General features: G+C 59.2%; 3 protein-coding genes across 4 annotated transcripts; all 3 read right to left on the bottom strand.

The window, feature by feature from the left end:
• Window positions 1-548: 548 nt before the first annotated feature.
• CCDC194 (coiled-coil domain containing 194) lies at window positions 549-9,739 on the bottom strand. Of its 2 annotated transcripts, none has more exons than XM_075902787.2 (5): window positions 8,179-9,739; window positions 5,190-5,286; window positions 4,506-4,638; window positions 3,971-4,100; window positions 549-1,322 (listed from the first exon to the last, which is right to left on the bottom strand). In XM_075902787.2, the coding sequence occupies exons 1-5, from the start codon at window positions 8,995-8,997 to the stop codon at window positions 1,299-1,301; spliced, it is 1,203 nt and encodes a 400-aa protein (XP_075758902.2). In that variant the 5' UTR covers window positions 8,998-9,739; the 3' UTR covers window positions 549-1,298. The 2 variants fall into 2 exon arrangements, with proteins under 2 accessions (XP_075758902.2, XP_075758904.2); XM_075902789.2 differs by having other exon boundaries at window positions 4,020-4,100.
• Window positions 9,740-9,894: 155 nt separating this feature from the next.
• LOC142819007 (uncharacterized) lies at window positions 9,895-16,219 on the bottom strand. The gene is made up of 5 exons (XM_075902793.2): window positions 15,847-16,219; window positions 12,746-12,842; window positions 12,079-12,127; window positions 11,300-11,473; window positions 9,895-10,557 (listed from the first exon to the last, which is right to left on the bottom strand). The coding sequence occupies exons 1-5, from the start codon at window positions 16,171-16,173 to the stop codon at window positions 10,482-10,484; spliced, it is 723 nt and encodes a 240-aa protein (XP_075758908.2). The 5' UTR covers window positions 16,174-16,219; the 3' UTR covers window positions 9,895-10,481.
• Window positions 16,220-16,913: 694 nt separating this feature from the next.
• Window positions 16,914-21,282, bottom strand: LOC149520896 (uncharacterized). The gene is made up of 3 exons (XM_089774961.1): window positions 20,343-21,282; window positions 19,352-19,448; window positions 16,914-17,600 (listed from the first exon to the last, which is right to left on the bottom strand). The coding sequence occupies exons 1-3, from the start codon at window positions 20,628-20,630 to the stop codon at window positions 17,479-17,481; spliced, it is 507 nt and encodes a 168-aa protein (XP_089631087.1). The 5' UTR covers window positions 20,631-21,282; the 3' UTR covers window positions 16,914-17,478.
• Window positions 21,283-23,179: the final 1,897 nt, after the last annotated feature.

The following is a 23,179-nucleotide window of genomic DNA, read 5'->3' as shown; positions in this document are numbered from 1 at the left end:
ACAAAACTATACCTGCGTCTACACTGCCGCCGAGTTCTGTCGACAGAACTCGGCAGTTTTGTCGATGGCTGTAAACCTCGTTCTACGAGGAATGACACCTTTTGTCGCCAGAGTTCTGTCCTTTGCGTCTACACTGTCATGTCAACAAAGCGGCTTGCTTTGTCGACAGAACTGGATGCAGTCTAGACACTCTGTCTAGACATTCTGTCGACAGAAGCCTGTCGTCTAGACGTACACAGTATCTCACTAGCTCCTCAATCAGCGGGTGGTAGCTACCATCCCTGGGGGTGGTAGCTTTGACTGCTGCCCGAGAACATGCCCGCCCGAGGTTGAGCAGGGCTAGCACTCACAGCAGTAGCGAGCCCATGCCAGCGGGTGCTGTATTTTTAGGCGTGCACGTTCAGCTCGCAGGGGGATGCCCACACGAGCAGGGGATTCCAGCTCAAAAGCAGCCGCACCCACAGAACAACACTTCCAATCCACGTGGGGCCCTCCGCCAGACATCCCAACCCCGCTCCGACCTGGAGCATCGAATTCTGCTTCCCTGCTGCTTGTGCTGGAGAGGGTATTCCTGTCCCAAACCCGGCTGTGGCGCTGCTGCCTTGCTTGGTGTTAATTGTGACGTTCTTCCCCACCGGTGGGTGGATTTCAGTGGTAGGGGAAAGATCCCTGTGAAGACGAGGCCAAATCTGAATCCCCGTTAACACCCGTACAACCTGCCAGACTTCCAAAGTGGTGCAGGGAGGTGTGGGGCAGAGCCAACAGCTTCTGTTTGCCAGAAGCTGGGAATAGGGTGTTGCGGGTGTCACCAATGAGAGCAGGCAGGTACTTTTTGAATATTAACAAGCAGATCTGCATACACAAGCTATTCCGTGGGCGAGTCCAGTCCCGGAGGGAAAATTAGCATCAGGTGTGATTTTTCTCACGGTGAATACACCAGGCAGCTAAGACACAGACGCCAGGCAGAAGCATAAGGGAGGACCAGGAACAGGGAGCCAACGGAGCCGGGACACAAAGAAGTCCATGCCACAGACTCCGAACGGGACAATGACAGATTTCCCAGCATTCCTTGGGGTGCTGTGACCTAGTAGGACCCAGTGGATTCGGCGTCATTTCAGTTCATGGATGGCTGTTACCGTTGCTGGAGGCAGCCGCTGGCTCCAGGGGAGGGATGTGGCAATTCTGTGCTGCCGCTGTGTTCGGGCCCTGGCAGCTGACTCTGGTGTGGAGCGGCCCTTCTCTGGAGAAGGGGAGACTGGAAACGGTTTCTCAGGTAGCCCTGGCTTCCCCGTGATGCCTCAGGTGGAAGATTTCAGCCCTTCCTACATTAGAGAGAACATACATGGTCACGTGAGTAATTCACATCAGGACACAGGCTGTACACGGCTGCGCCCAGGCTGCTTGTATCATTCACACAGAGGGTTAATGGTTCACTCAAAGTGAAAGCAACAGCAAAAGCCTGTTGTTCTAGGTAGTCTCCATGCAAAGCCCCATGCGAAGGGTCTTTTCTAGGGTTGCCAGACTGTTCGGTATTTGGCTCTCCCATCCAGTCAAAAAACCCAGAAAATTTCACATGTCCAGTATTTCCTGTTTTCCTTGGATGGAAGCCCATTGGGGACAGTTTTCCCCTGCCGCGTGTGGTGGGGGGGGAGTGAGGAGCTTGAGGCCATTTAAAGACACGGTGACTTTTTTTTTTTTTGCTCAATAACTTTGGTCCCCCTCCCCCCCTCTTTTTTTTCCTCGACCAAGTTTGCCATGTTCAAGATTTTTGTTGAAAGCATCTGGCAAGACTAGTCTGCACATCCAGGCCTGTGTCCTTGGCTGGGGCACGCTGGCGGGGTGCAGTCAACGTAGCTTCACCTCCTGTGAAACCAGCTGAGGATAGAACTGGGAAGCCAGACCCATCCGCCCTTCCAGCCATGGCGACCAGGCCGATTTCCAGTTGGTGCCTTGGCGACAGGCCTGGATGTGCAGGGAGAAGCCAGAGGCTTTCTGCGCACTCGGGAGCGGGGTTTAGGATTAATACGGGCAGCAGTGAAAAAAGCAGCGTCCTTCCTGCCATGTGTGTCTGAAATCCTTGTGGGTCCAGGTGCATGCATGACTGTTTGGACATGTGTGCAGGCATGGCTGTATACACAAGGCACATGTGCATCCATATTTGGGCCGATGTTCATGCCTGGGTCTGTGAGTATACATAGAATCTTGGAACATTGCAACTGGAAGGGACCTCGAGAGGTCATCAAGTCCAGTCCCACGGCAGGACCCAGCACCGTCTAGATCATCCCTGACAGGTGTCTGTCTAACCTGCTCTTAAATAGGTACAAAGAAGGGCCACTAGGATGATCCGAGGAATGGAAAACCTGTCTTATGAAAGGAGACTCAAGGAGCTTGGCTTGTTTACCTTAACCAAAAGAAGGCTGAGGGGGGACATGATTGCACTTTTTAAATATATTAGAGGGACAAATACCAGGGAGGGAGAGGAATTATTTAAGCTTAATACCAATGTGGACACAAGAACAAATGGATATAAGCTAGCTAGTAGGTAGTTTAGACTTGAGATTAGACGAAGGTTTCTAACCATTAGAGGAGTGAGGTTCTGGAACGGCCTTCCAAGGGAAGTAGTGGGGGCAAAAGATCTATCTGGCTTCAAGATTAAACTAGATGGGTTTATGAAGGGGATGGTTTGATGAGATAACATGATCTTGGTAACTAATTGACCATTCATTAAGGTCAATGGAGGGATGACAGGAGTTACTATAGAGAACTTTCTGGGTGTCTGGCTGGTGAGTCTTGCCCACATGCTCAGGGTTTAGCTGATCGCCATATTTGGGGTCGGGAAGGAATTTTCCTCCAGGGTAGATTGGCAGAGGCCCTGGAGGTTTTTCGCCTTCCTCTGTAGCATGGGGCACAGATCACAGCTGGAGGATTCTCTGCATCTTGGGGTCTTCAAAGTATTTGAAGGCTTCAATATCTGAGATATAGGTGAGAGGATTATTCTAGGAGGGGTGGGTGAGATTCTGTGGCCTGCGCTGTGCAGGGGGTCAGACTAGATGATCAGAATGGTCCCTTCTGACCTTAAAGTCTATGAGTCTATGAGTCTATCTCCAGGGATGGGGATTCCACAACCTCCCTGGGCAATTTATTCCAGTGTTTCACCCCCCTGACAGTTGGGAAGTTTTTCTTAATGTCCAACCTAAACCTCCCTTGCTGCAGTTTAAGCCCATTGCTTCTTGTCCTATGCTCAGAGGCCAAGGAGAACAATTTTTCTCCCTCCTCCTTGTAACACCCTTTTAGATACCTGAAAACTGCTCTCCTGTCCCCTCTCAGTCTTCTCTTTTCTAAACTAAACAAGCCCAGTTCTTTCAATCTTCCCTCATAGCTCATGTTCTCCAGTCCTTTAATCATTTGTGTTCTTTAATCATTGTTTTTTCTAGACCTTTAATCATTTTTGTTGCTCTTCTCTGGACCCTCAGCTCCAATTTCTCCACATCTTCCCTGAAATGTGGTGCTTTGACCTGGACACAAGTCTCCAGCAGAGCAGAGCGGAAGAATGACTTGCTCACAATGAGAATGCAGCCCAGAATGATGCTTGCTTTTCTTTGCAACAGTGTCACGCTGTGGAGCCACTTTTAGCTTGTGCACGTGCGTTCACGTGGCTGTGTGCGTATGTGTGAGCGCACGGACCAGCAAGCGTGTGCATGTCCATGTGAGGGTATTTGAGTGTGGGTGCACATGTCAGTGTGCATACGGGCGCCGGCTTTGTCTACCCAAGCCCAGCGCTGTTGTCCAGCCGTACGATGCCAGCTGTTTTCAGGACCCAGGAGTGGGGCTGAGTGTGGGGCTGAGTACCAGCAATCCCCATGGTGATCCTGTGGGGGTGACTCATCCCAGCTGACCCTCTCCACCCAGTCCCCCTTCCCCCCAGTACACATGCTGTTATTTCCAAGTCTCTTGTTTCCTTGGCACTTACAAGCGGGAAAATAAAGCAAGAAGCGCTTGCCATCACCCACACAAAATACCAGAATGGGGGGCACCTGCGCCCGGTGGCTCGGGAGCTCAGCCGCCGATGGAGGGCGTCGATTTCGGCCCTGCAGTCCCGCCTGCAAAAGCACAGGAGGGTCAGGGCATTCCGGCCAAACTCCCTGGCTCCCCCAGGTCCCTCCCCAAGAGCCAGCTGCTCTGCATCCTCCCCAGGGAGGGGGGCGGAGAAGGCGGGGTTCTGCCTCCAGATCCCTGCAGCGGGAGGAGCCTTGGGATTGGCTGGGAGTAGGGAGAGAACAATTCCGGAGCCTGTGATTGGCTGAGAGCTGGGGGCTAATGATATGATGGGATAGGAACAGGGTTCCGTGATGATGCGATTGGCTAGGAGATGGGGGTTAATGCTTGGCCAGGATATGATTGGCTGGGAGCCAGGCAGTGAAGGCTTCCTGATGATCCGATTGGCCGGGAGCTAATATCTCCCCAGGATGTGATTGGCTGGGAATGGGGGGGTGCCGGTTCCTTACACGCTGTGCTGCAGCTCGCTTTGCCGGGCCTCGCATTCTCCCCTCCATGCCTCCGATGCCTGGTGCTGCTGCAGGGCTTCCTCCAGCCGCTGCTCCTGCTCCGTGGCTTTCCCCTGCCACTGAGTCAGCTCCACTGCGGGAGGAAGGCAGACAGCCGGGCTCACCTCCACTGGAAGGCAGGGGGCTGGGTGAGGGGGTCGCCCTCCCCCCCTTTAATGTGTCATCTCCCCTCCGCACCTGCAGCTTGGGGCCTCCCCCAGGGTGAACAATGGACTGAGGCCAGTTTCCATGATGCTTGGGACGGGGGTTGGGCTGCCACCGGGGCCCCGCCGGGATCTCCCAGTGCAGCCGGACCCATGCGGGGCACCTAGCCTCTAAGGGTAGGATGGGGCTGATGCAAGGTTCCCTCTAATCTTTTCCAGGATTTTTTCTATCCATGTGCGGAATAATTTTATGTGCACCGAGGAATGTCCAATGGGCACCACCAGCACACAGGAAAAACCAAGCGGTGGGTGCTCTGCTCATCAGCTGGGTGGCATTTGAACATCTCCTGCACGTCTCCCAAGCGCCCAGCCTACAGGGAACACTGGTCAGAGTGGAACACAGCCTGACTGGGGTGGGGAGGGGGGTATATTTCTTCCATCCCATGCATCCCTCATGCTGGACGCCCCTGCCCTCCCGCACCTTGCAAGGCGATGTTCCTGGTGTCCATCTCGCTGCCCTCCAGCTGGGTGGCCGCGAGCGCGCGCAGAAGGGCGGTCACGTTAGCGGACAGCGTGCTCTGTGGGGAGATGCAGTCAGCAGACACAGGGGCAGGCACAGGGCTTAGAAACAGCTGGGGGGGTGGGGGCGGGGGTGGAATGGGGTTGCCACGTCAAAAAGGCGTCACTGAAAGTCCCGCCGGCAGCACAGCGGCTCCCTGCCTGTCTTGGCTTCTTGGAAGTGGCCGGCGCGTCCCTCCAGCTCCTAGGCTCAAGGGCAGCTAAGGAGGCCCCATGCCAGTGGTGGGCAACCTGCAGCCTGCGGACCCCCCCATCTGCTCCCCTCCCCCACATGACTCTAGTGCAGGGGGGCACCGGAGTCCGCACTCCCTGCTCCTCCCCCTCCCTCCCAGCACTTTCGGAGCCCCACGAATCCACTGAGTCGCGCTCTGTCCCCTCTTCTTCCCAGAGCTTGAATGTTGGGAGTCAGCTGTTCACTGGCCACTTCCGGGAGCCACCCAGACCCAAAGTAAGTGCTGCCTGGAGCCTGCTCCCTTCACCCTCCCGCACCCAAACTCCCTCCTAGAGCCTGCACCCCAGCCCTGGACCCCCTTCTGCATCCCAAGCCCTTATCTGCAGACCTCTCCCTTCCTGCATCCCAACCCCCTGCCCCAGCCTTGAACCCCCTCCTGCATCCCAACTCCCTGCCTTAGCCCTACACCCCGTCCCGCACCCCCACCCCTGTCCCCAGCCCTGAACCCCCTTCCGCATCCGAACCCCCTTCCCCAGCCCTGAACCTCCTCCTGCATCCCAACCCCCTTCCCCAGACCAATGAAAGTGAGGGTGGGAGAGAGGGTGCAAGGGAGGGAGGGGGAATGGAATGGGCAGGGGGCGGGGCTTTGGAAAAGGGGTGGAGCCTCTGGGAAGGGGCAGGACAGGGTGCAGGAGAAGGGTGTCTGGTTTTGTGCGATTGGAAAGTTGAGGTTCCTGTAGCGCTGGAGTGGGGCACGGCAGGTGGGTGAACGGGCAGACCGGTTAGATACTGCAGCCAAAGTCTGGAGACTGCCTGCGTCTTCATCCCCCACATCTTCTGATTTAATTCCAGCCTCCTCTCCCCCCTCCCCCCCACATCTCCTCCCCCCTGCTGTGCCCCTCCCACCTCCCTGCCATGTGCTCTCGATGCAGGGGGCTGTTTGGGCAACCCTCGGAGGCAGCAAGAGGACTGGAGGGGGTGGCGTGACCCAGCTCCCCTCCGGCTGCCGGCCCCTAGGAGGAATCTTGAGCCAAACCGCTCCCGGGCCGCCCTGGGGCAGGGGAGGGGTGTGATCCGTGGGGCCAGCAGAGCCGCGCTCCCCAGTGGCAGGGCAGGTTGCCCCATGATTTCAGGCAGACGGGTTTTTTACAGGGGAGCCCCATTGGCTGAAGCATTTGGGGCGCTGGGTGCCTGATGCCAGGATGAGCCCAGCTGGATTGGATCAGGGTCTCCCAAGCTATAGGACAGCGCAGTAAAGTGTGCGGGGGAGATTGCAGCTCGGTCTGGGGGTACGGCCGGGAGGAAGCAAGCGCTCCAGGCAGGCGAGAGTCTATCAGGGCCCGGCTGGGAAACAGGGCAGCAGCCAGGCTCAGGGAGCAGGGCCAGCCCCCGCGGACACTGGGGGGAACCCGTGAGAGTTTGTGGGTTCTTTTCCAAGCCTGGATTGTTTGGGACTGGGGGAGACAGGGACTGAGCTAGGAGGTGCCACTGAGCTGGGGGGGTGCCACTGTCGAGTGCCCAGCCTGGCGGCTTCCTCGCCCCTCCAGGGGGGCTGGCAAAAATGGAACCTCCCTAAACACCAGCCGACCCCAAACCCTGGCCGCATCCCCTGTGCCTCCGGCACCTGGACGGGAAGTGGCTGGAAGAACAATGGGATTTTTTCCAGCCCCTTTCGTTGCCGTTGTTTGCCAGGAAGCAGCCTTGGTCTCTGGCCAAGGGGGCCGGGGTCTGGGAGCAAGGTGGGGGGGCTGGTTGCCCCCTGAGACAGGCCCTTTCCCAGCTGGGAGCTGGAGCTATGAATAGCAGGGAGAGCGGGCACAGGCTGCGAGACACCAGGATCCAGCCCCCACGGTTTCCGTGAGACACCTAATTATACGTGTCCCGAATGGCTCAGGTCTGCGTCTCGGCTAGGAATAGCTGCTTGCCTCCGGCGCCCGTCTCTGCCTCGCGGCATCCTGGGAGCTCCCAGCCCCACGCCAGGGAAGGGCTGGTCCTGAGTAGGTCACGCCGGGGCTGGGTCCTGAAAGACCCTCCGCAGCCCCGGGGCCCACTGATCTCAGGGAGATTGGGGGTTCTCAGTGATAGGGGCTCCCCGCCCTGGCTCCCCTCTGTTGGGCATAGGGACAGATGGGGAGAGAGTGCCCCTCCCTGATTCCCACAGGCACCCCCCCCCCCCCACCATGTGCTGTCTGTCAGACCCCAGCTAGGGCAAACCCATCAGCTGCACTGGGGACCCCCTGGGGGGGGGGTTACCTCCTCTCCTAGCGGGGGGGCGCACCCCAGCACCCTGTTTCTCTCCTGGGGCCAGTCCAGGCTGTGAAATCCCAGGGAGGACGGGGCAAGGGAGTGGCGCTGGGTCTGCAGCCGCGTTAACGTTTTTCGCTGACTTTTTTCGTGGCGCGCTGGTCGCCTTGCTTGCTGGATGCCATCCCTCCTGGGGAGGCCAGAGCCCCCCTTTCCCCTGCTCAGCCCCATGCACATGCCTGAGACCCACTAGCTGGGAAAGCTGTTATCATGGGGCGGGGGAGGACACAGCTGTTGCCAGTGAGGTGGTACCCAGACCCCCAGGCTGGGGCATCTCTTAAGGCCCCTTTGCCACAGCTGGGCACTCCAACTGGCAGATGCCCCGGCACATCTGTAAGGGGCCAGTTTGGGAGCCCAGTGTTATCCCAGGCTCCCTGCACCCCCTCCCCGGAGCCGCCCCGAGCCCGGCTCCTACCTCACGCTCCCGGCAGGACTGCAGGGTGGCATTGAGCATCCTGCCCTCATCCCTGGCCTGGCCCAGCTGCCTCTGGAGCTGCTTCTGCTTCCGGGCCCCCTCCTCCAGCCGCCCGGTCAGCTCGGCCACGGCCCGCTCCAGCTCGGCCAGGCGGCCCCCCAGGGCGGCGCTCTCGTTGGCCGCCTGCTCCCAGCAGCCCTGCAGCTGGCGCCCGGCGTCCCAGTGCCGCAGCATCACCGCCACGGAGACCGTCACCGCGGCGACCAGGCACAGCAGGACCAGGCATAACCCCAGCACCTTCAGGGTAGCTTTGATCCCCGCGGGGTCCATGGGGCCCGGCTGCGACCTGCCGCCTGCCACCGCCGCGGCCGTGTGCTGGGAGCCAGCAGCCAGGTCGCTTGCCTGGGGCCCGTTAATTACTATGTGTGGGCTTCCCTGCCCAAACAGCTCCTGCCTGTGGTTTCTGCAGGCCGCAGCCCCGGGACCATTATAGCACTGGCTGCAGAAGGCCCCAGAGACGGAGTTTGCAATGGGAGGGGCAGACCCTGTGGCCAGCAGGGCGAGGAAGGAGTTAAAATCCCCTGGAGTAAGCGCTTCCCAGGCCCAAATTCTGCCAGCTCGGGCGTGGAGAGCAGCAGGCACTAGCTCTCCTGGCAGGCAGCGCTGTGGGGACCGAGGGGGAAACTGAGGCATGGAGCAGGGACGTGATCCCCCCCCCCAAGGCCACACACTGAAGGGCTGGGAAGAGAGCCCAGAAGCCCTGGTTCCCAGGCCCTGGTTCTCTAACCACCGCCGGGAGAGAAACCACGAGAGCCTCATCCCAATGCAGTGCACTAACCATTGGACCAGCCTTCCTCTCCCTGAGGAGTCCTTCCTGAACTATCAGCTGTTTGTGGAGGTTGCAGAGGAGCTGGAACAAGCTGGGCCGTGGGGGTGCCAAACCAAACCGTCACCCTTACACAGAATGGAAACCAGTTCCAGCAGTGATCCAGGGGAGATTTGGCTCCGGTGGCTCCATCCTTGAGGGTCCCAAATTCCTGCGTCACATCAATGCCCAACCACCAGACCCATGGGCCTCTTCCAAGGGGTCCCTCCCCTTTCTGTGCCTTCCCTGTCCCTTCCCCTGCTGCAGAACACTGTCCATGGTGGGGGGGAGGGTTTGTTCAGTGCCGGGAGAAGAGCTTGGGTGAGGCTGGCGGTGGGAGGCGAGGAGGGGGCTGAATTGCCGCTGCTCAGCCAGGAAAGAGGCAGAATCAAGAGGCTTTCCTGCGTGGGAGTGGGCTGAGAGAGCCGTAGCAGGGGGGCAGCAGGCTAGCTGGTGAAACATCCTCACCACCTCCTGCAAGATGCTACTCAGCATCCTGGTCCAGCCATTCCTGTATCCTGCCTCTGGCCCGGCCGAGGGCTTTAGTGGGAAACCTTCTCCTAAGGCACTGAGCTGACGGGGGAAGGATCCTGGTGCCAGGGCATCTCTCCTCCCCCCTTTCAACCCCCAGGCCTGCAGAGAGTGGCAGAGGACAACGGTTTATCCAGCCTGTGTGAGGAACAGCTCCGCCCAAGATCTGTGAGTATTTCCCATTCCTCACCAGGAGCTTCCATCCCTACCACGGCTCCCCATCCAGCCACGCAGGAGAGATTCAAATGCCATCTCACTGATTAGCAGAGCACCCATCACTTGTTTTTTTGTTCCTACCAGTGGTGCACATTCACACATGCCTCGGTGCACATACAATTTTATTCCGCACATGGAAAAGATTAGAGGGAACCTTGATCCCTGCCACTCAGTAGCTCTGATGCTTGGTCCCCGGTGCCTCCACCTTCCTCCTGCAGCAGGGCCAGTGATGGCCAATCCAGACCCCACAAGGTTCAAATGGGCCCCTATGCAGAATGGGAGCAGGATGCACGGTGGAGATTGTCCAACCCATTTATTCTGCAAACGTTCTTCCTGCAGAGGGTTGGTCTGTTATAGGGGCTTTAAATCCCCCCTCCCATGTGGGGAAGCAGGAGATGCTGCCACTGGGCCACAGATGAGGTGTGACTCATGTGGGGCCCCCCCAAAGCCATCACCCCAAGCCAGTGGCCACCTCTGAAAACCTGTCCGAGGTCCTACCCCAAGCAGGACGTCACCGGCTCATCTGGGCTTCCGGGGGGTGTGCCTGAACTGCAAAGCAGGCCACCTCGATCCAAGGCCCCTTCGCTGCCTCCCCCGTGTCCGTCACAGCCCCTCTCCCTCCGTAAACAGCCCTCTGGCTGCAGAAGAGGCTTCCTCCTCATGCCTGCCAGCCGGGAGCCCCTCGAATCACTCAGCACAGAGCCGGGGGGAGGCGTGAAGGACGGCCCCAGGATCCATTCCTCATCTCCCAGCGGGGCGACTCCGTCCTGAAACAGACCAATCAGACAAAGGGCTGTCAGGCTGGGATCGTGTTGCCAGTGGATCCCTGGGGCTCTGGGGTATGCTGCCTGGCCCCGATCGACACGGGCATGTAGGTACCTGGTCCCCATTGATTTCGGGTGGCTCTGGGCCTTTGCTCACACACGGCCCAAGTCCCCGCAGGGCAGCGAGGCCACCCTGGCACAAACCAAAGTGGGATCTGGCTCCGGTGGAGCTGGGCCCATTTACACCAGCTGGGGAGCTGCCCCACAGGTTCTGCTGGAGCTGGGCCCATTTACACCAGGGGGAGCTGGCTCCAGGGGTTCCGGTGGAGATGGGCCCATTTACACCGGGGTGGAGAGCTGGGCCCATTTATGCTGGGAGGGATCTGGCCCCACGGGCTCTGGTGGAGCTGGGCCCATTTACACAAGGGGGAGATCTGGCCCCAGGGCTTCCGGATACCAGTGTGACTGGAGAATCAGACTCCCTCCCCCGCATTAAGCTGAGAACCAGGGTCTGCCTGTGCACATGCAGCAACCTCTGGGTTCCTCCCACCCCGGAAGGGGCCAGAACCAGCCCCAGCCGCTCTGCCCAGCGCGCCCCAGGCTGGACGAAGGGCCAGAGAAGAGGCTGGCCAGCCCCTGGGGCCTTCAGTCCCAGCCCCCTGGGGCGCAGGGCCGGGCTGAGCGGAGAAGACAGGAAAGATGGATCCACGGAGCAGGTGCCAAGCTCCCCCCACTTCTCCCGTACCTGGGCGTCGCCTCTGCTCCCAGGCCTGGCTCCCTTCCGACAAGCAACCCAACCAGGGAGGCGGCCAGCAGGGTCAGGAGGCCGGGCAGCTTGGTGCTGCCCACACTGGAGCGAAGGCTCTGGTGTCTCTGCAGCTGCTCCTGCAGCCAGCTGACCTCCCGGCGGTACTGGTCCCTGCCAGAGCGGGAGGGGAAATGCAGATGAGTGAGTACAGCCCGGGAAGGGAAGGGAGTTACCCTTTGCCCATGGACGGTGGGTAATGCAGGCAAGGGAAGGTGTTGCCTTCCCCAAACTGCCTACACTGCTCAGCCGCCCAGCCAAGGAAGGCTGGGGCTGTGCCACAGAGCAGCCCCAGTCCTCAGCTAGGGATGGGAGGGGCTTGGCAGCGAGGGGGGGGAGGAGAATCTAAAGGGGTGTGGTCTAAGGGGAAGGGGTGTGGCTTTTGGCAGAAGGGGCGGAGCTCCAGCTGCCTTCCCCAGCTGGGCATTCACCCACAGCCCATGCCCTGCCCGGGGGAGTTGGGGGTGTGTGTGTCAGGGGAATCACTTATCCATTCCAGGAGCCCCCAGGGAAGGGTGACACATCCTGTCCTTTTGCACCCATTGCACCATGCTGTCCCTGAGAAGCCCGGCTGGTTTGTTCCCAGAGAAGGGCAATCGTAGCAGGACTCATGGGGCGAGCACAAGGTGTTTAACCCTGAGGCCTGGTCCCAGGAGAAGGGCCCCGGGGGGAGGGGAATGCAGCGTGGGGGTCGCCCCAGGGGTGCACCTGGGCCTTACTTTTGCTCCTGGAGATGCTGGACCGTGTTTTTCCAGGTGCTGATTTCATCTGGAAAACAGGTGTGGGAAGCAACGCTGGGATCAGAAGCGACACCAGGCTAATCCCCTCCCCGCCACAATGATCAGGGCCAAAATTACCCCCTTCCACGCCCCACCCCTCCCAATGCAAGCACTGGAGGGGGCTGTGCGGGGCAAAGGTGCGGCTCGGACCCCCATCGCGTGCTTGCCCGAGACCACTGGCCCGATTTCTGCATTGCTCCCATGACTCTCCTGCTGCCCGTGAAATGAGCCCTCCCAAGAAGTCACCAGCTAAGTTCCTCGTAAGCGGTGTGGCCACGCAAAGGCTCAGGGCTGCAGGGGGAAGAGAACTCTCTCCCCAAGCTCTGAAATGACGGGACTGCAAGAGGAGAGGGTGATGCTGAGGGGCAGAGCCAGGGGCCTGGTTTTGCAGGGCGGCGCTGGAGCTCTGAGCAGTATGGGCCATGACCGGCATAGAGCAGTGGCAAGAGAACCAGTGTGTGGAATCCTGGGACATGCGGGCACCAGGCGGCACCCCAGGGTGGCCTCTGCCTGTCCTAGCCCCTCTGTGAGGCCCCTGGGAAAACTTCCCATGAGCCCCTAGGCATGGGAACCAGGCACAGGCTCTCCCTGGCAGCAGCTGTCTCACCTCGTAACTTGTCCTTTTCTACCTCCTGCTGGGTGATGTTGCCCTTTAACCGGATGATCTCCTGGGCCAGGTTTGTGATGTTCTTCTGCAGGCCTTGCTGCAGGAGGAAGGAGGAGAAGCCCCTTTGATTTTCAGAGAGCCCTGCACCCTCAAAGCATGTTCCCAACTGCCCTGGGACGCCTCCGCGAGATGCAGCCCCCGTCACATTACCGGATTTGAGGGAAGCAGCCAGATCACAGCTGCACCCATAGGTGGGGGTGAGGGCCCCAAAAATGGTATAAAAGGGGGCCATGTGAGGTGTTGAATAGAAGCTCACTGCCTGCTAATCCTATGTACGCTAGTCATGGGATTGTATAATGTCTGTGTGTGAAGTTATAAGCATGTACTTTGTATGGATTCTGAATATTTCCCTGCATGTGGTTGAGCAGTGGGCAGAGCCTGGCCTATGGACATGCTAAGTAGCGAGGCCCTGTGGGACAATGGCACTCAATGGGCCAAGGACACACCTCAAGAATGAGGCCTGACACCTAAGGGCTACCAGCAGGGAGCACAGGGATGGGCCGCTGGCCAGGTGACCTGCCACAGCCAAGAAGAGACCAGGAAGGAGGGATAAAGATGCCATGTGGCTGACCATCTTGCTACTCAGCTCAGCACTTCATCCCAGAGGCAGCAGTGCAGGGATCAAAGAGCCGGAAAGAACTGTGGACCCATCCTGATCCTAGGATGTGCAACAAGGACTTTTAAGCCAGTAGTTATAACATCTTTGCTGCAAGCCTGCATTGAGAACGGGGAGAGTCGATGCATGTAATGTATGATATTTTAGCAACCTCACTCTCATGCTTTGTAGTAATAAACCTTTAGATTGTAGATTCTAAAGGATTGGCCCAGCATGATTTGTGGGTAAGATCCAGAGTGTAAATTGACCTGGAACTGTGGCTGGTTTCTTGGAACCAGACAGAACTTGTTCAGGAAAGGTGAGATTGGGGTAAGACCCCCCACCAGTGTATGAGGCCCGGGGCCATCTGGGGCATGGATATTGCTGGGGTGTGGGAGGGGTTTTGCTCGTGAGGCTTCAGGCAGGCAGCTGGAGCGTTCGGTGGGACTGGTTTGTGGCCTATTTGGGAAGGTCTCCAGTCTGGGGGCTGTAAGGAGCCCTGAATTTGAGCAATTCGCCCTGAGCGGACACCCTCAGTTGAGCCCAGACCCGGCCTGGTCCCTCACACAGCCACCTCTGGGGTGGGACACGGCCAACAGCCAACAGAACAATTGAGTCTCGTTCTTCTCCATGTGCTCAGTCGCTGCCCAGGACTGAAACGCAGCGGGGCGCTGCAGGCGCCAGCGATCTGGTAAAAGGAACCTTTGACGGGATGCGGAGGGGGCCGGGAGGGGCAGACCGATGTGGCTGGGGGCTGCCAAACAATTCCGAGTCCTGGTCTCTTTCTTGCTGAGTCCCTCCCGCGCCCATGGTACCCTGTTCCATGGGGGTGCTCTGCTGAGCTGGCATCTCCTGGGAGCTGGAGGCGGCAGGCAGGAGCAGGGGCGGGGGAGGGAGGCAGGGCTAATCTTAGCACAGCAGCAGCCCGTCCCGCCTGCCTCTCGCTGCTCTTTGCCCCGGACTTGGGGTAGGGCTGGCTTCCCTGGATATTGATTGGGAAGGGGATGAGGGAATCCTGGCAGGGGGCGAACGGCTCCTTTTCTGCTCTCACCTGGCTGCTGGGCCCTACCCCAGCATCTTCCTCCCTCCCTGCCCCACCCCCATGACTGCTGGACCTTGCTGAAGACTAGTGCCCGCCCCCGTCACTCCCTCGTGCCAGGCAGCCCCAGCTCCCACCACCAGCGCAGCTGGGCAGTCCCAGCACACACACACACACACACACACACACACACACGCACGCCTCTGGTCCTAGAAACAGCTGCAAAGCCCCAGCTCGCCCTCACCCCCGTCCCTGGAGTAGGCAGAAGGCAGCGGTCCTTGGCTAGCCAAGGACTGTCTCGGAAGCAGAGGGGAGCGCTAATGCCAGGCTCAGACCCAGCTCCCAGCAATCTGGCCTGCGGGCAAGGGGCAATGCTGTGCCAGGCCGTGCCATGCAATGCCATGCAGTGTCGTGTCATGCTGTGCTGGGCCATCCCATGCCAGGCTGTGCCGTCCCAGGCCATGCCAGGCTGTGCCATGCCATGTCATGCTGTGTTGTGCCAGGCCATGCCAGGCTGTGCCGTCCCAGGACATGCCAGGCTGTGCTGTGCCAGGCCATGCAGTGCCGTGCCAGGCTGTGCCATGCCATGTCATGCTGTGTTGTGCCATGCCATGCCAGGCAGTGCTGTGCCAGGCCATGCAGTGCCGTGCCAGGCTGTGCCATGCCATGTCATGCTGTGTGGTGCCATGCCATGCCAGGCTGTGCTGTGCTGTGCCAGGCCATGCAGTGCCGTGCCAGGCTGAGCCATGCCATATCATGCTGTGTTGTGCCATGCCATGCCAGGCAGTGCTGTGCCAGGCCATGCAGTGCCGTGCCAGGCTGTGCCATGCCATGTCATGCTGTGTTGTGCCATGCCATGCCAGGCAGTGCTGTGCCAGGCCATGCAGTGCCGTGCCAGGCTGTGCCATGCCATGTCATGCTGTGTTGTGCCATGCCATGCCAGGCAGTGCTGTGCCAGGCCATGCAGTGCCGTGCCAGGCTGAGCCATGCCATGTCATGCTGTGTGGTGCCATGCCATGCCAGGCAGTGCTGTGCCAGGCCATGCAGTGCCGTGCCAGGCTGAGCTATGCCATGTCATGCTGTGTGGTGCCATGCCATGCCAGGCAGTGCTGTGCCAGGCCATGCAGTGCCGTGCCAGGCTGAGCCATGCCATGACATGCTGTGTTGTGCCATGCCATGCCAGGCAGTGCTGTGCCAGGCCATGCAGTGCCGTGCCAGGCTGTGCCATGCCATGTCATGCTGTGTGGTGCCATGCCATGTCATGCTGTGTTGTGCCATGCCATGCCAGGCTGTGCTGTGCCAGGCCATGCAGTGCCGTGCCATTCCAGGCTGTGCCATGCCATGTCATACTGTGCCATGCAGTGCCGTGCTATGCCGTGCCAGGCCATCGGGAGCCGCACCACGTACCGCATGGTCCTTGCACTCGTCCCAGCCCTGCCGCGTCTCCTGCAGGGTCCTGTTGGCGCTGGCCATCTCCCCGCGCAGGACCAGCCGGTCGCCGTGCGCCCCGCACTCGCACTCCCGCCACCGCGCCGCCAGCCCCCGCTCCGCCGCCACCAAGTGGCCCAGCCCGGCCGCCAGGATGAGCACGACGGCGAGCTCGGCCGTGGCCACGGCGAGCCAGACCTTCCTGCCGCCCGCGGGCACCGCAGCCCGGCCCGGCCCGGGGGGGCCCGCGGGCTGCGCCGGGAGGGGAGCGCTCGGCTCCTGGGGCTTAGCGCTCGTGGCGAGCATCCTCGGACTGAGCCCGGCTGCACCGCGCCGGCTGTATTAGCATAGCCCTCATTAGCATAGCCCTCATTAGCATAGCCCTCATTAGCATACCCCCCCAAGGGGGGGCTGTCTCCCCCCGCCCCGCCGCAGCTTCGGTTTCGTTTCTCTGCAGACGCCGCCGCGGGGAGGCGGGGCTGGGCCGGCAGCGAAGTCCGGGGCCGCACGGGGGCGCTGCGGAGCTCACCGGGGAGGGGGGGTCCCCCAAACGCGGGGTGAAAGGGCCCCCCAGCAAAGCCCCCGCCCCAGAGAGCAGCTGGGGTCCCCTCTCGCTGGCAGGGGGCCCCGTATTCAGCGGGGGGTTCGCTGCGCCCCTCTCCAGCTAGACCCAGAATCCTGCCTTGGGGGGGTTGGCAGAGTCCCCCCCAGCACCCCACTCCATGCAAGGGGCACCCCCTCTCTGAGCCAGGGGCTCAGGCCGGCTGCAGACTCAGGCAGCGGGGCTCACGCCGACCTTTTACCTCGCTCTGGCCTCAATGACGCCCCGGTCGGATGCCATCCCTGTTGTGCCCCCCCAGGAGTGCCTGGGCTGAGGGATTTGCCCCGGGCCCCAAAGCAGCAGCCGAGGGCGCCCTGCCCGGTCCCTGCTCCCCGAAGGCAGGGCAGGCATGCGAAGCCCTGAACACATCTCCCGGGACGGCTCACGCTGAGCCCCGTGTCTTCGCTGGGCAGGATGGGGGAGACCACGGGACACCCCCACGCCCTCGAGGTTGGCACCATTTTATTAGAAAAACAGAAAACAAGCGTCTAAGCGAGCGGCAAATACCCCAGCGGGGCGGAAGCCCACCCCGGGAACCATTGTTGGGGGTAATCTCCGGCCATGGCACCCCAGCAGGTCTGGGGGAAGCGGCCCCATCCTCCCTCCCCCAGCTGAATCTCCGCTATTTCTCCACCATCTTCAGCACTGAGCAGGACTCTGTCCCCAGGCACGGTCCAGGGGAATGGCCAAGGCTGTAGCAAACTATGGCTCAGAGGCACACAGGTCAGACACGGCCTCTCCTCCGTGGCCATGCAATGCGCTGATGGGACTCTGCTTGCAAAGGGGCGGGAGGCGCAGTGAAGCCAGGCTGGGCAGAAGGGGCTGCGTAGGAGGAGGCTGCAGGGGGGTGATCAGAGAGGTGCAGGCAGGCCAGACAGAGGCAGGGGAGGCAGAAGGCAGTTGTCTGGGAGGACGAGCCCCGAGAGCCAGGGGGTGAGACAGCACGAGGGGGAAGAGCCCCGGTGCCTCTCGCCAAGGCTTAGCCAGGGACTGACACGAAGCTGCTCCTCTCACAGAAGGATCCCAGCGAGGGACAGAGCCAGCGGAAGCAGGTAGCCGGCTACCCCTGGGCTCCATGCCTGGGCTTTGGAGCTGCTGTCCCAGATGCCAGGCATCTGTGTGGGGTTTGTCTCTGGAGGAAGAAGCAAAAGAGAACAGGGCTGAGCAGAGTCCTGAGAGAGGTCACCCCCTGTAGCCTGGGACTGGCTGGTCTCCCCTCACCTTGTGTCTTTCACCGTGTGGGCAGTAGAAGGGACATGGAGGCCAGCACTGGCCAGGTGCACCCCTTCCATGTGCGCATCCCTACAGCCAGGGCCTCTATGGCCACATCCTTCTCTGTGATCACTGGGGAGCGCGCCCCACCCCCAGCTGCCTCTATTTCCAATGGGCCCCCGTGCTACGGGGTGGGTGTTACCTTTGTCCCTTTGAAATCAACACACAACTACACCCAAACTTTGCCTTGTTCGTGGTCAGCAGTAAAACTGCGTCATGCACCCTAGTGACAGTCTGCAACGTCCTGATCCAAGATCCCTTACGATCCGTGGGTAAACACACAGGAATACATAGCCATACGGATCACGGCTTGACCTGTTTTGCCACAGAAGAGGGGAAAACAATTTTTTTTTTGCTTCGATCAAAACGAAAGCGTGGATGAGCCGTACAGTTTTCATTTGATGTAGGTGAAGGCTAAAGTCATCGACACCCTTAATAATGAACTCAATTACTCATTTTTAAATTCTTATTATGGGGTGGAGACCAGCTGGCTGTAGCCCCTGCTTGTTCGTCAAAATGAAAATTGCAAGGAAAAACGAGGGTGGAGAATCCTGAATGCTTTCCAACTGTTCTCACTTTCTGCCAACCAGCCCATCCTAATCTGTGAGTATCGGTAGACAGCTCCTTTTCATTTCAGGGTTTACTTAGATATCTTCCGGGGAGGCAGGCATTGGAGGCTGTTGTCTGAACTGGAGTGGGTATTTCTGGGAAAAGCTCATGCTCAGCAGAGTATCTGGCCATTTCTTTCTCTGTACAGTTATTTTGCTTTTCATTGCGAAAAGATGTCAGAAGTACAGTGAAGTTACCTAATGATTGTGCTCTGAATGGCATTAGTGCTGCGTCTCCCACAAATTCCTAGACCTTCTACTCAGCTCCCTATGTTACTTGGGGAAAGAACACAATTTCTTTGTCCAACACCTCCTCCTTAGCAGTGATACAGAGTAGAGAGGGTTAGGGGCTCCTGGGTGGGGGAGAATCACCGTGAACGAGAGATTGGGACCTGCCTGCTAACCTCCCCCATCCCTTTATCTTCCAAGGTTTCAGCCACTTGGACCTTACACTGGAGAGACCCGATTCCCCCTCCCTAAGGGATGGACGGTGGCTCAGCCTCTGGTTCTTGGTCCAGGCCTCCCTCTCTCTGCTGGGGCTGCCACTGGCTGCTGGCTCTGGTGGGTGTTGCCCCCTTCGAACCAGGCTGAGCTTTGAGCAATCGCTGGCAAGTGTCTACAGCCTGGCCCCAGCGAGCTTGGGGTATGAGGCTCCTTAGCCGATTACCGATCCCATGAGCCAACAAATCCTCCCCCCAGTCCCCATGATGCGCAGGAAAGTAGGTCCCAGCTCAGGGCAGAAGAAAACCACAGAGCTAGAGAGACCCAGCCATGCGCCTCTGGCCGGCTGGTTTCTCCTGGTGCTACCAGTCCAGGAATGTTCCCTGGATCCGGCTGGGAGCACGAAGCCAAGCACGTGGGGTGCAGATGTTCCTGCCCCTGAGCCGGGAAGCTCTGTGCAAGTACCCCGGGCAGAAGGCACCCCATCATAAAGGGGATCCATGCTAAGCCATCCATTGGGACGGGGGTGGGGGGAAGCAGTGACCTAGAGCATTCCTCTTACCTTGCTCCCCTGGACCCTCAGCCTCCAGGTCGGCATAGCTGCCTCCCAGCTGCAGGACCCTGGCCTTCAGGGCAACGGTGCTGTTTTGCAGGACGCGCTGCGCAAGAAGGCGAGAACGGAAAATCAGCCTCTTCGGCCCTCGCTCCCTTGTGACTTGCAGCTTCCTCTGGGGCGGGAGGTGGCAGCAGCTCAGCCGCTCAGACACCACCACCCGGCAGCCTGGAAAATGCTGACACGCACCCACCGACCTTCGGGGGAGGGGGGGATGGAGGTAACCGAGAGGGATTTGTGCGCCGAGAACAGTCCAGAGGATGTGCCCCCACCTGATGGAAGAAGGCATCTCCAGCAGCCCCGTCCCGCCATTCCACCTGACATTATTCATCTGAGTTCACATTTGTAGCGTGGCTCCCGACTCGGGGGCATGGGGGCTGGACAGACACCAGGCATGCTGGCAGCCTCTTGCCATAAGAGCAGAGAATCTAGGTGGGTGGGTGTAGTTACCCCGGTACTAACCCGGGAGGACTCAGCGCTGGGAGAAGGCCCATTCCTTGGGTTAGCGTCCGCCCCTTCTTGGGGGACAGAACAGAATCTGAGTGCCCATGCACGGGTTACACTGGGGAAGTAGATCGACTGAAAGTCAAACGTCGGGGTTCACCTCCATGGAGACAGGTGCAACCGAGATCGATAACACCCCCAAAACACCCTGGTAGCAAGTCCCCAGGGCTTCCCCAGCAGCACAGCTGGGTTCAAATCCTGCGTCAGGGTAACAAGCTGTCTGGGTCTCAAAGCTGGCAGGGTACCCTCCTCCCCAGCCCCTCCCCAGAGCAACAGGCCTGAAAGGCTCCAGGGAGAGGACACCCCCAACTAGACAAAGCAGGGTGGATTAGCAGAGGGCAGCTTGCCCAGCTCTGGCTCGCTATGTGCATTAGCCGGCCCATTCGGCAAGCCAAAAGGCAGAGGTATGTCAGTAGCCATGTGGCTCGGAACCTACCATCTGCCTGCTGCAGGACTCCTGCTGTTTTTGAGTCTCCTGGAGGCCCTTCTGCGCGCGCAGCAGCTCTGACTTCAGCGCGGTGACCTCCTCCTTCGTCCTGTCCGCTTGCTCCCGCAGCACTTTCCCCTGCTCCTCGAGGATCTTGATCTGCCCCCGACACTCCCCCAGCTTCTGGCTCACGTCGGAGTGGGATTGCACCCCAAAGTAGATCACAACCGCGAGCAGCCCCACCGAGATGCAGATGAAAACAACCAGCCCGATGCACATTTTACTCCCCTTGCACATCCTGTTTTCTCTCCTGTTCCTGCTCAGGCGGGAGGGTGAGAGGCGAGACGGGATGGATCACCGGCCTGTCTCCTGTAACAGAGCGACCGGAACGATGCTTCTCCACCAGCACATCGGCAAGAAGCGCGCTTTTATGTTGCCCTCTGCTGTCGGTAGGCGCGCTGCCGGTGAGCCTATCGGCGTGTTGCCCTCAGCGCCTGGTTTCCTGGGCTGGGGGAAGATGCAATGTGACTTACCAGTGCCTGTGTGGTTAAAAGGAAGCTGGCAGATGGGGGGGGGGTTGGCTCCAGAGTGAGTGAAGCAGCAACAATTTGGGCCTCCCCACGCCGCTGTTGCTGGAAATTGCCGCTTCCCTGGCCTCTGAAGGCTGGTCAACCCGGGCGTGTGACGGCGGCTGGGGATTCGGCTCGGGGGCTGCTCACGAGGCAGGACAAAAGATGCCGCAAACATTTCGGGTTGGCAAAATTAGCAGCACATAACCCAGCGGGGGCTGAACCCCACTCAGGGCAGCTGTCGTCCGGAGGAATCTCCTGCCATGAAACCCCGCAGGCCTGGGTGAAGAAGCACCATTCAATGGAGCGTCTTCACTATTTCCTCCTGATCCTCCAGTGCCGGGCAGGAGCCGAGATCCGTCCGCCAGGGCACGGACCAGGGAAGGATCAAGGCTGGAGTGAGCGAGTGGCTAAGCAGGGCGGGTCAGAAAGGGGAGTGAGCTGGGCGACGTGCCACGTTCCCACGGAGATTGCCTGCTCCTGCTGCATGGGAGCAGCCCTGCAACACACACCCCAGGCCGCAGGCAGGGTATGCCTTGTGAAACCAGGTTTACCTGTGCCGATCAAGAAAGGCTTCTTTGTCGGCGCGGCGCGTCCAGACTGCCCCGATCTGCCGACAAACAGCTGATCGGCAGAGCGGGGCAGCCATTTAAATTTAAATGAAGCCGCGATTATTTTAATCGCAGCTTCATTTCCCTCTGCCGATCTGGCTAATCTACAGGCCTCCGTCGACGGAGGCATGTAGTTTAGACGTACCCTTGGTGTTCACACCTCCACATCAGCTGCTAGAAGTGGGCCTCACGCTCCTTGACTGAACTTTCTTCATTATCTCTAGCGTTATTCTGGCCTGCATATTTATACCTGCCTGGAAATTTCCACTATGTGCATCTGACAAAGTGGGTCTTTGCCCATGAAAGCTTATGCTCCAATACATCTGTGAGTCTATAAGGTCCCACAGGACTCCTTGTGGCTTCAATAGTGTAATTACTCCTAAAAGCAACAGCGTGATCATGCTGAACCCCAAGGATCCTTCTGGTCACTTTCTGTCTTGACATCGGATACAATCACCAGGGCTATGTCTACACTCGGGGCTTCTTGCGTCAGAAGTATGCAAATGAGGCTAAGCGTGGAATATCGCCGAGCCTCATTTGTATACCTAATGAGCCGCCATTTTTGCAGAAGAGGCTCTTGCGCCAGAAGGAGCTGTCTACACGGGTCTTTTTTTGTTCAAGAAAAACCCTCTTGCGCAATGCCGTTATTCCTGAAAATAATCTGCGCAACGGCATTGCGCAAGAGGGGTTTTCTTGTGCAAGAAGGGGCAGTGCAGACAGCTCCTGGCGCAAGAGCCTCTTCTGCAAAAATGGCAGCTCATTAGGCATGCAAATGAGGCTCGGCGATACTCCATGCTTAGCCTCGTTTGCTTATTTCTGACGCAAGAAGCCGCCGGTGAAAACATAGCCCAGCAATTTGCCTGATGCATCTTTATTAAGGGCCTAGGAGACTGATCTTTCCTGCTCACCCGAGAGGGGTGTCCGACGGAGTCAGAGTTTTACATTACACAAAACATTACCTGCAGTCCGAAGCCTAGCCCCTTGCCTCAAGAGCAAACTCTGAGATGGTGTGGAGGGGCAGCAGCAGGGGCTTTGTGGGCAGCCTTTTGTCTGGCTGCTGGGGAGATCAGGTTGGTCTGGCTCATAGAAAACGTCCTTCCACTTCTTTCACAAGCTTTGCCAAAGTGTTTTCCGAAGGGTTTCCCTTTTTAATAGGTAACTAGCACATTTCCCAGCCTTGCTCGGGTCCTTGAGGGGCTCAGGGCAGAGTGCTGGGTGTGTGTGTGCGGGGGGAGGACACAGGAGTCAGGGTGGGGTGGCAAGGAGGGATTCTGGATAGGGGACTGGGTGTGTAGGAGGGCAGGAGGGGGCGGTAGAGCCCCCACACCCCCAAGATTCATACCAGCCTTGCTTGCTCTTCCCCAGGGAGTGAGAGCAAAGTGCATACTTCATTTGCCCCTGCAGATGAGGAATGCAGGGTGAGTGCAGCTTGAGTGAGGAATGCAGCAAACTGGGCACTTTCCCCTTGCTCCCTGATGAAGACCAGCCAACAATGTTCCATAGGAATCCAGTGAGCGGTGCTGGGGGGTGGAAGAGTTTTACCTTTCCCTCCCTAAACGGGGGCACCTGGAGGTGGGCAGCTCGGGGATGGGTCCGTCCCAGCCACCCCCTTCCATCTGCCTGATAATTCTGTCTCTTCTGCATGTTTTATGAGACGCATTCTCAT

This window comes from Pelodiscus sinensis, chromosome 32 (assembly GCF_052426305.1).
Source record: "Pelodiscus sinensis isolate ZL-2025 chromosome 32, ASM5242630v1, whole genome shotgun sequence".
In the NCBI taxonomy this organism is placed as follows: Eukaryota; Metazoa; Chordata; order Testudines; family Trionychidae; genus Pelodiscus; species Pelodiscus sinensis.
This window is presented reverse-complemented; position numbering and strand designations above follow the sequence as displayed.

What these genes read in the sequence shown, in the direction of transcription:
- LOC142819007 (XM_075902793.2), bottom strand. Translation starts at nt 16,173, where the DNA reads ATGCTCGCCACGAGCGCTAAGCCCCAGGAGCCGAGCGCTCCCCTCCCG. An exon ending in AGAAAAGGACAAGTTACGAG is followed by an intron (nt 12,128 to 12,745) that starts GTGAGACAGCTG and finishes CCTGTTTTCCAG; the next exon opens with ATGAAATCAGCACCTGGAAA. An exon ending in GGAGCAGAGGCGACGCCCAG is followed by an intron (nt 10,558 to 11,299) that starts GTACGGGAGAAG and finishes GGTCTGTTTCAG; the next exon opens with GACGGAGTCGCCCCGCTGGG.
- CCDC194 (XM_075902787.2), bottom strand. Translation starts at nt 8,997, where the DNA reads ATGAGGCTCTCGTGGTTTCTCTCCCGGCGGTGGTTAGAGAACCAGGGC. An exon ending in AGTCCTGCCGGGAGCGTGAG is followed by an intron (nt 5,287 to 8,178) that starts GTAGGAGCCGGG and finishes ATCTCCCCACAG; the next exon opens with AGCACGCTGTCCGCTAACGT. An exon ending in AGCGAGCTGCAGCACAGCGT is followed by an intron (nt 4,101 to 4,505) that starts GTAAGGAACCGG and finishes GTGCTTTTGCAG; the next exon opens with GCGGGACTGCAGGGCCGAAA.
- LOC149520896 (XM_089774961.1), bottom strand. Translation starts at nt 20,630, where the DNA reads ATGTGCAAGGGGAGTAAAATGTGCATCGGGCTGGTTGTTTTCATCTGC. An exon ending in AGTCCTGCAGCAGGCAGATG is followed by an intron (nt 19,449 to 20,342) that starts GTAGGTTCCGAG and finishes CTTCTTGCGCAG; the next exon opens with CGCGTCCTGCAAAACAGCAC. An exon ending in TGAGGGTCCAGGGGAGCAAG is followed by an intron (nt 17,601 to 19,351) that starts GTAAGAGGAATG and finishes TTCTTCCTCCAG; the next exon opens with AGACAAACCCCACACAGATG.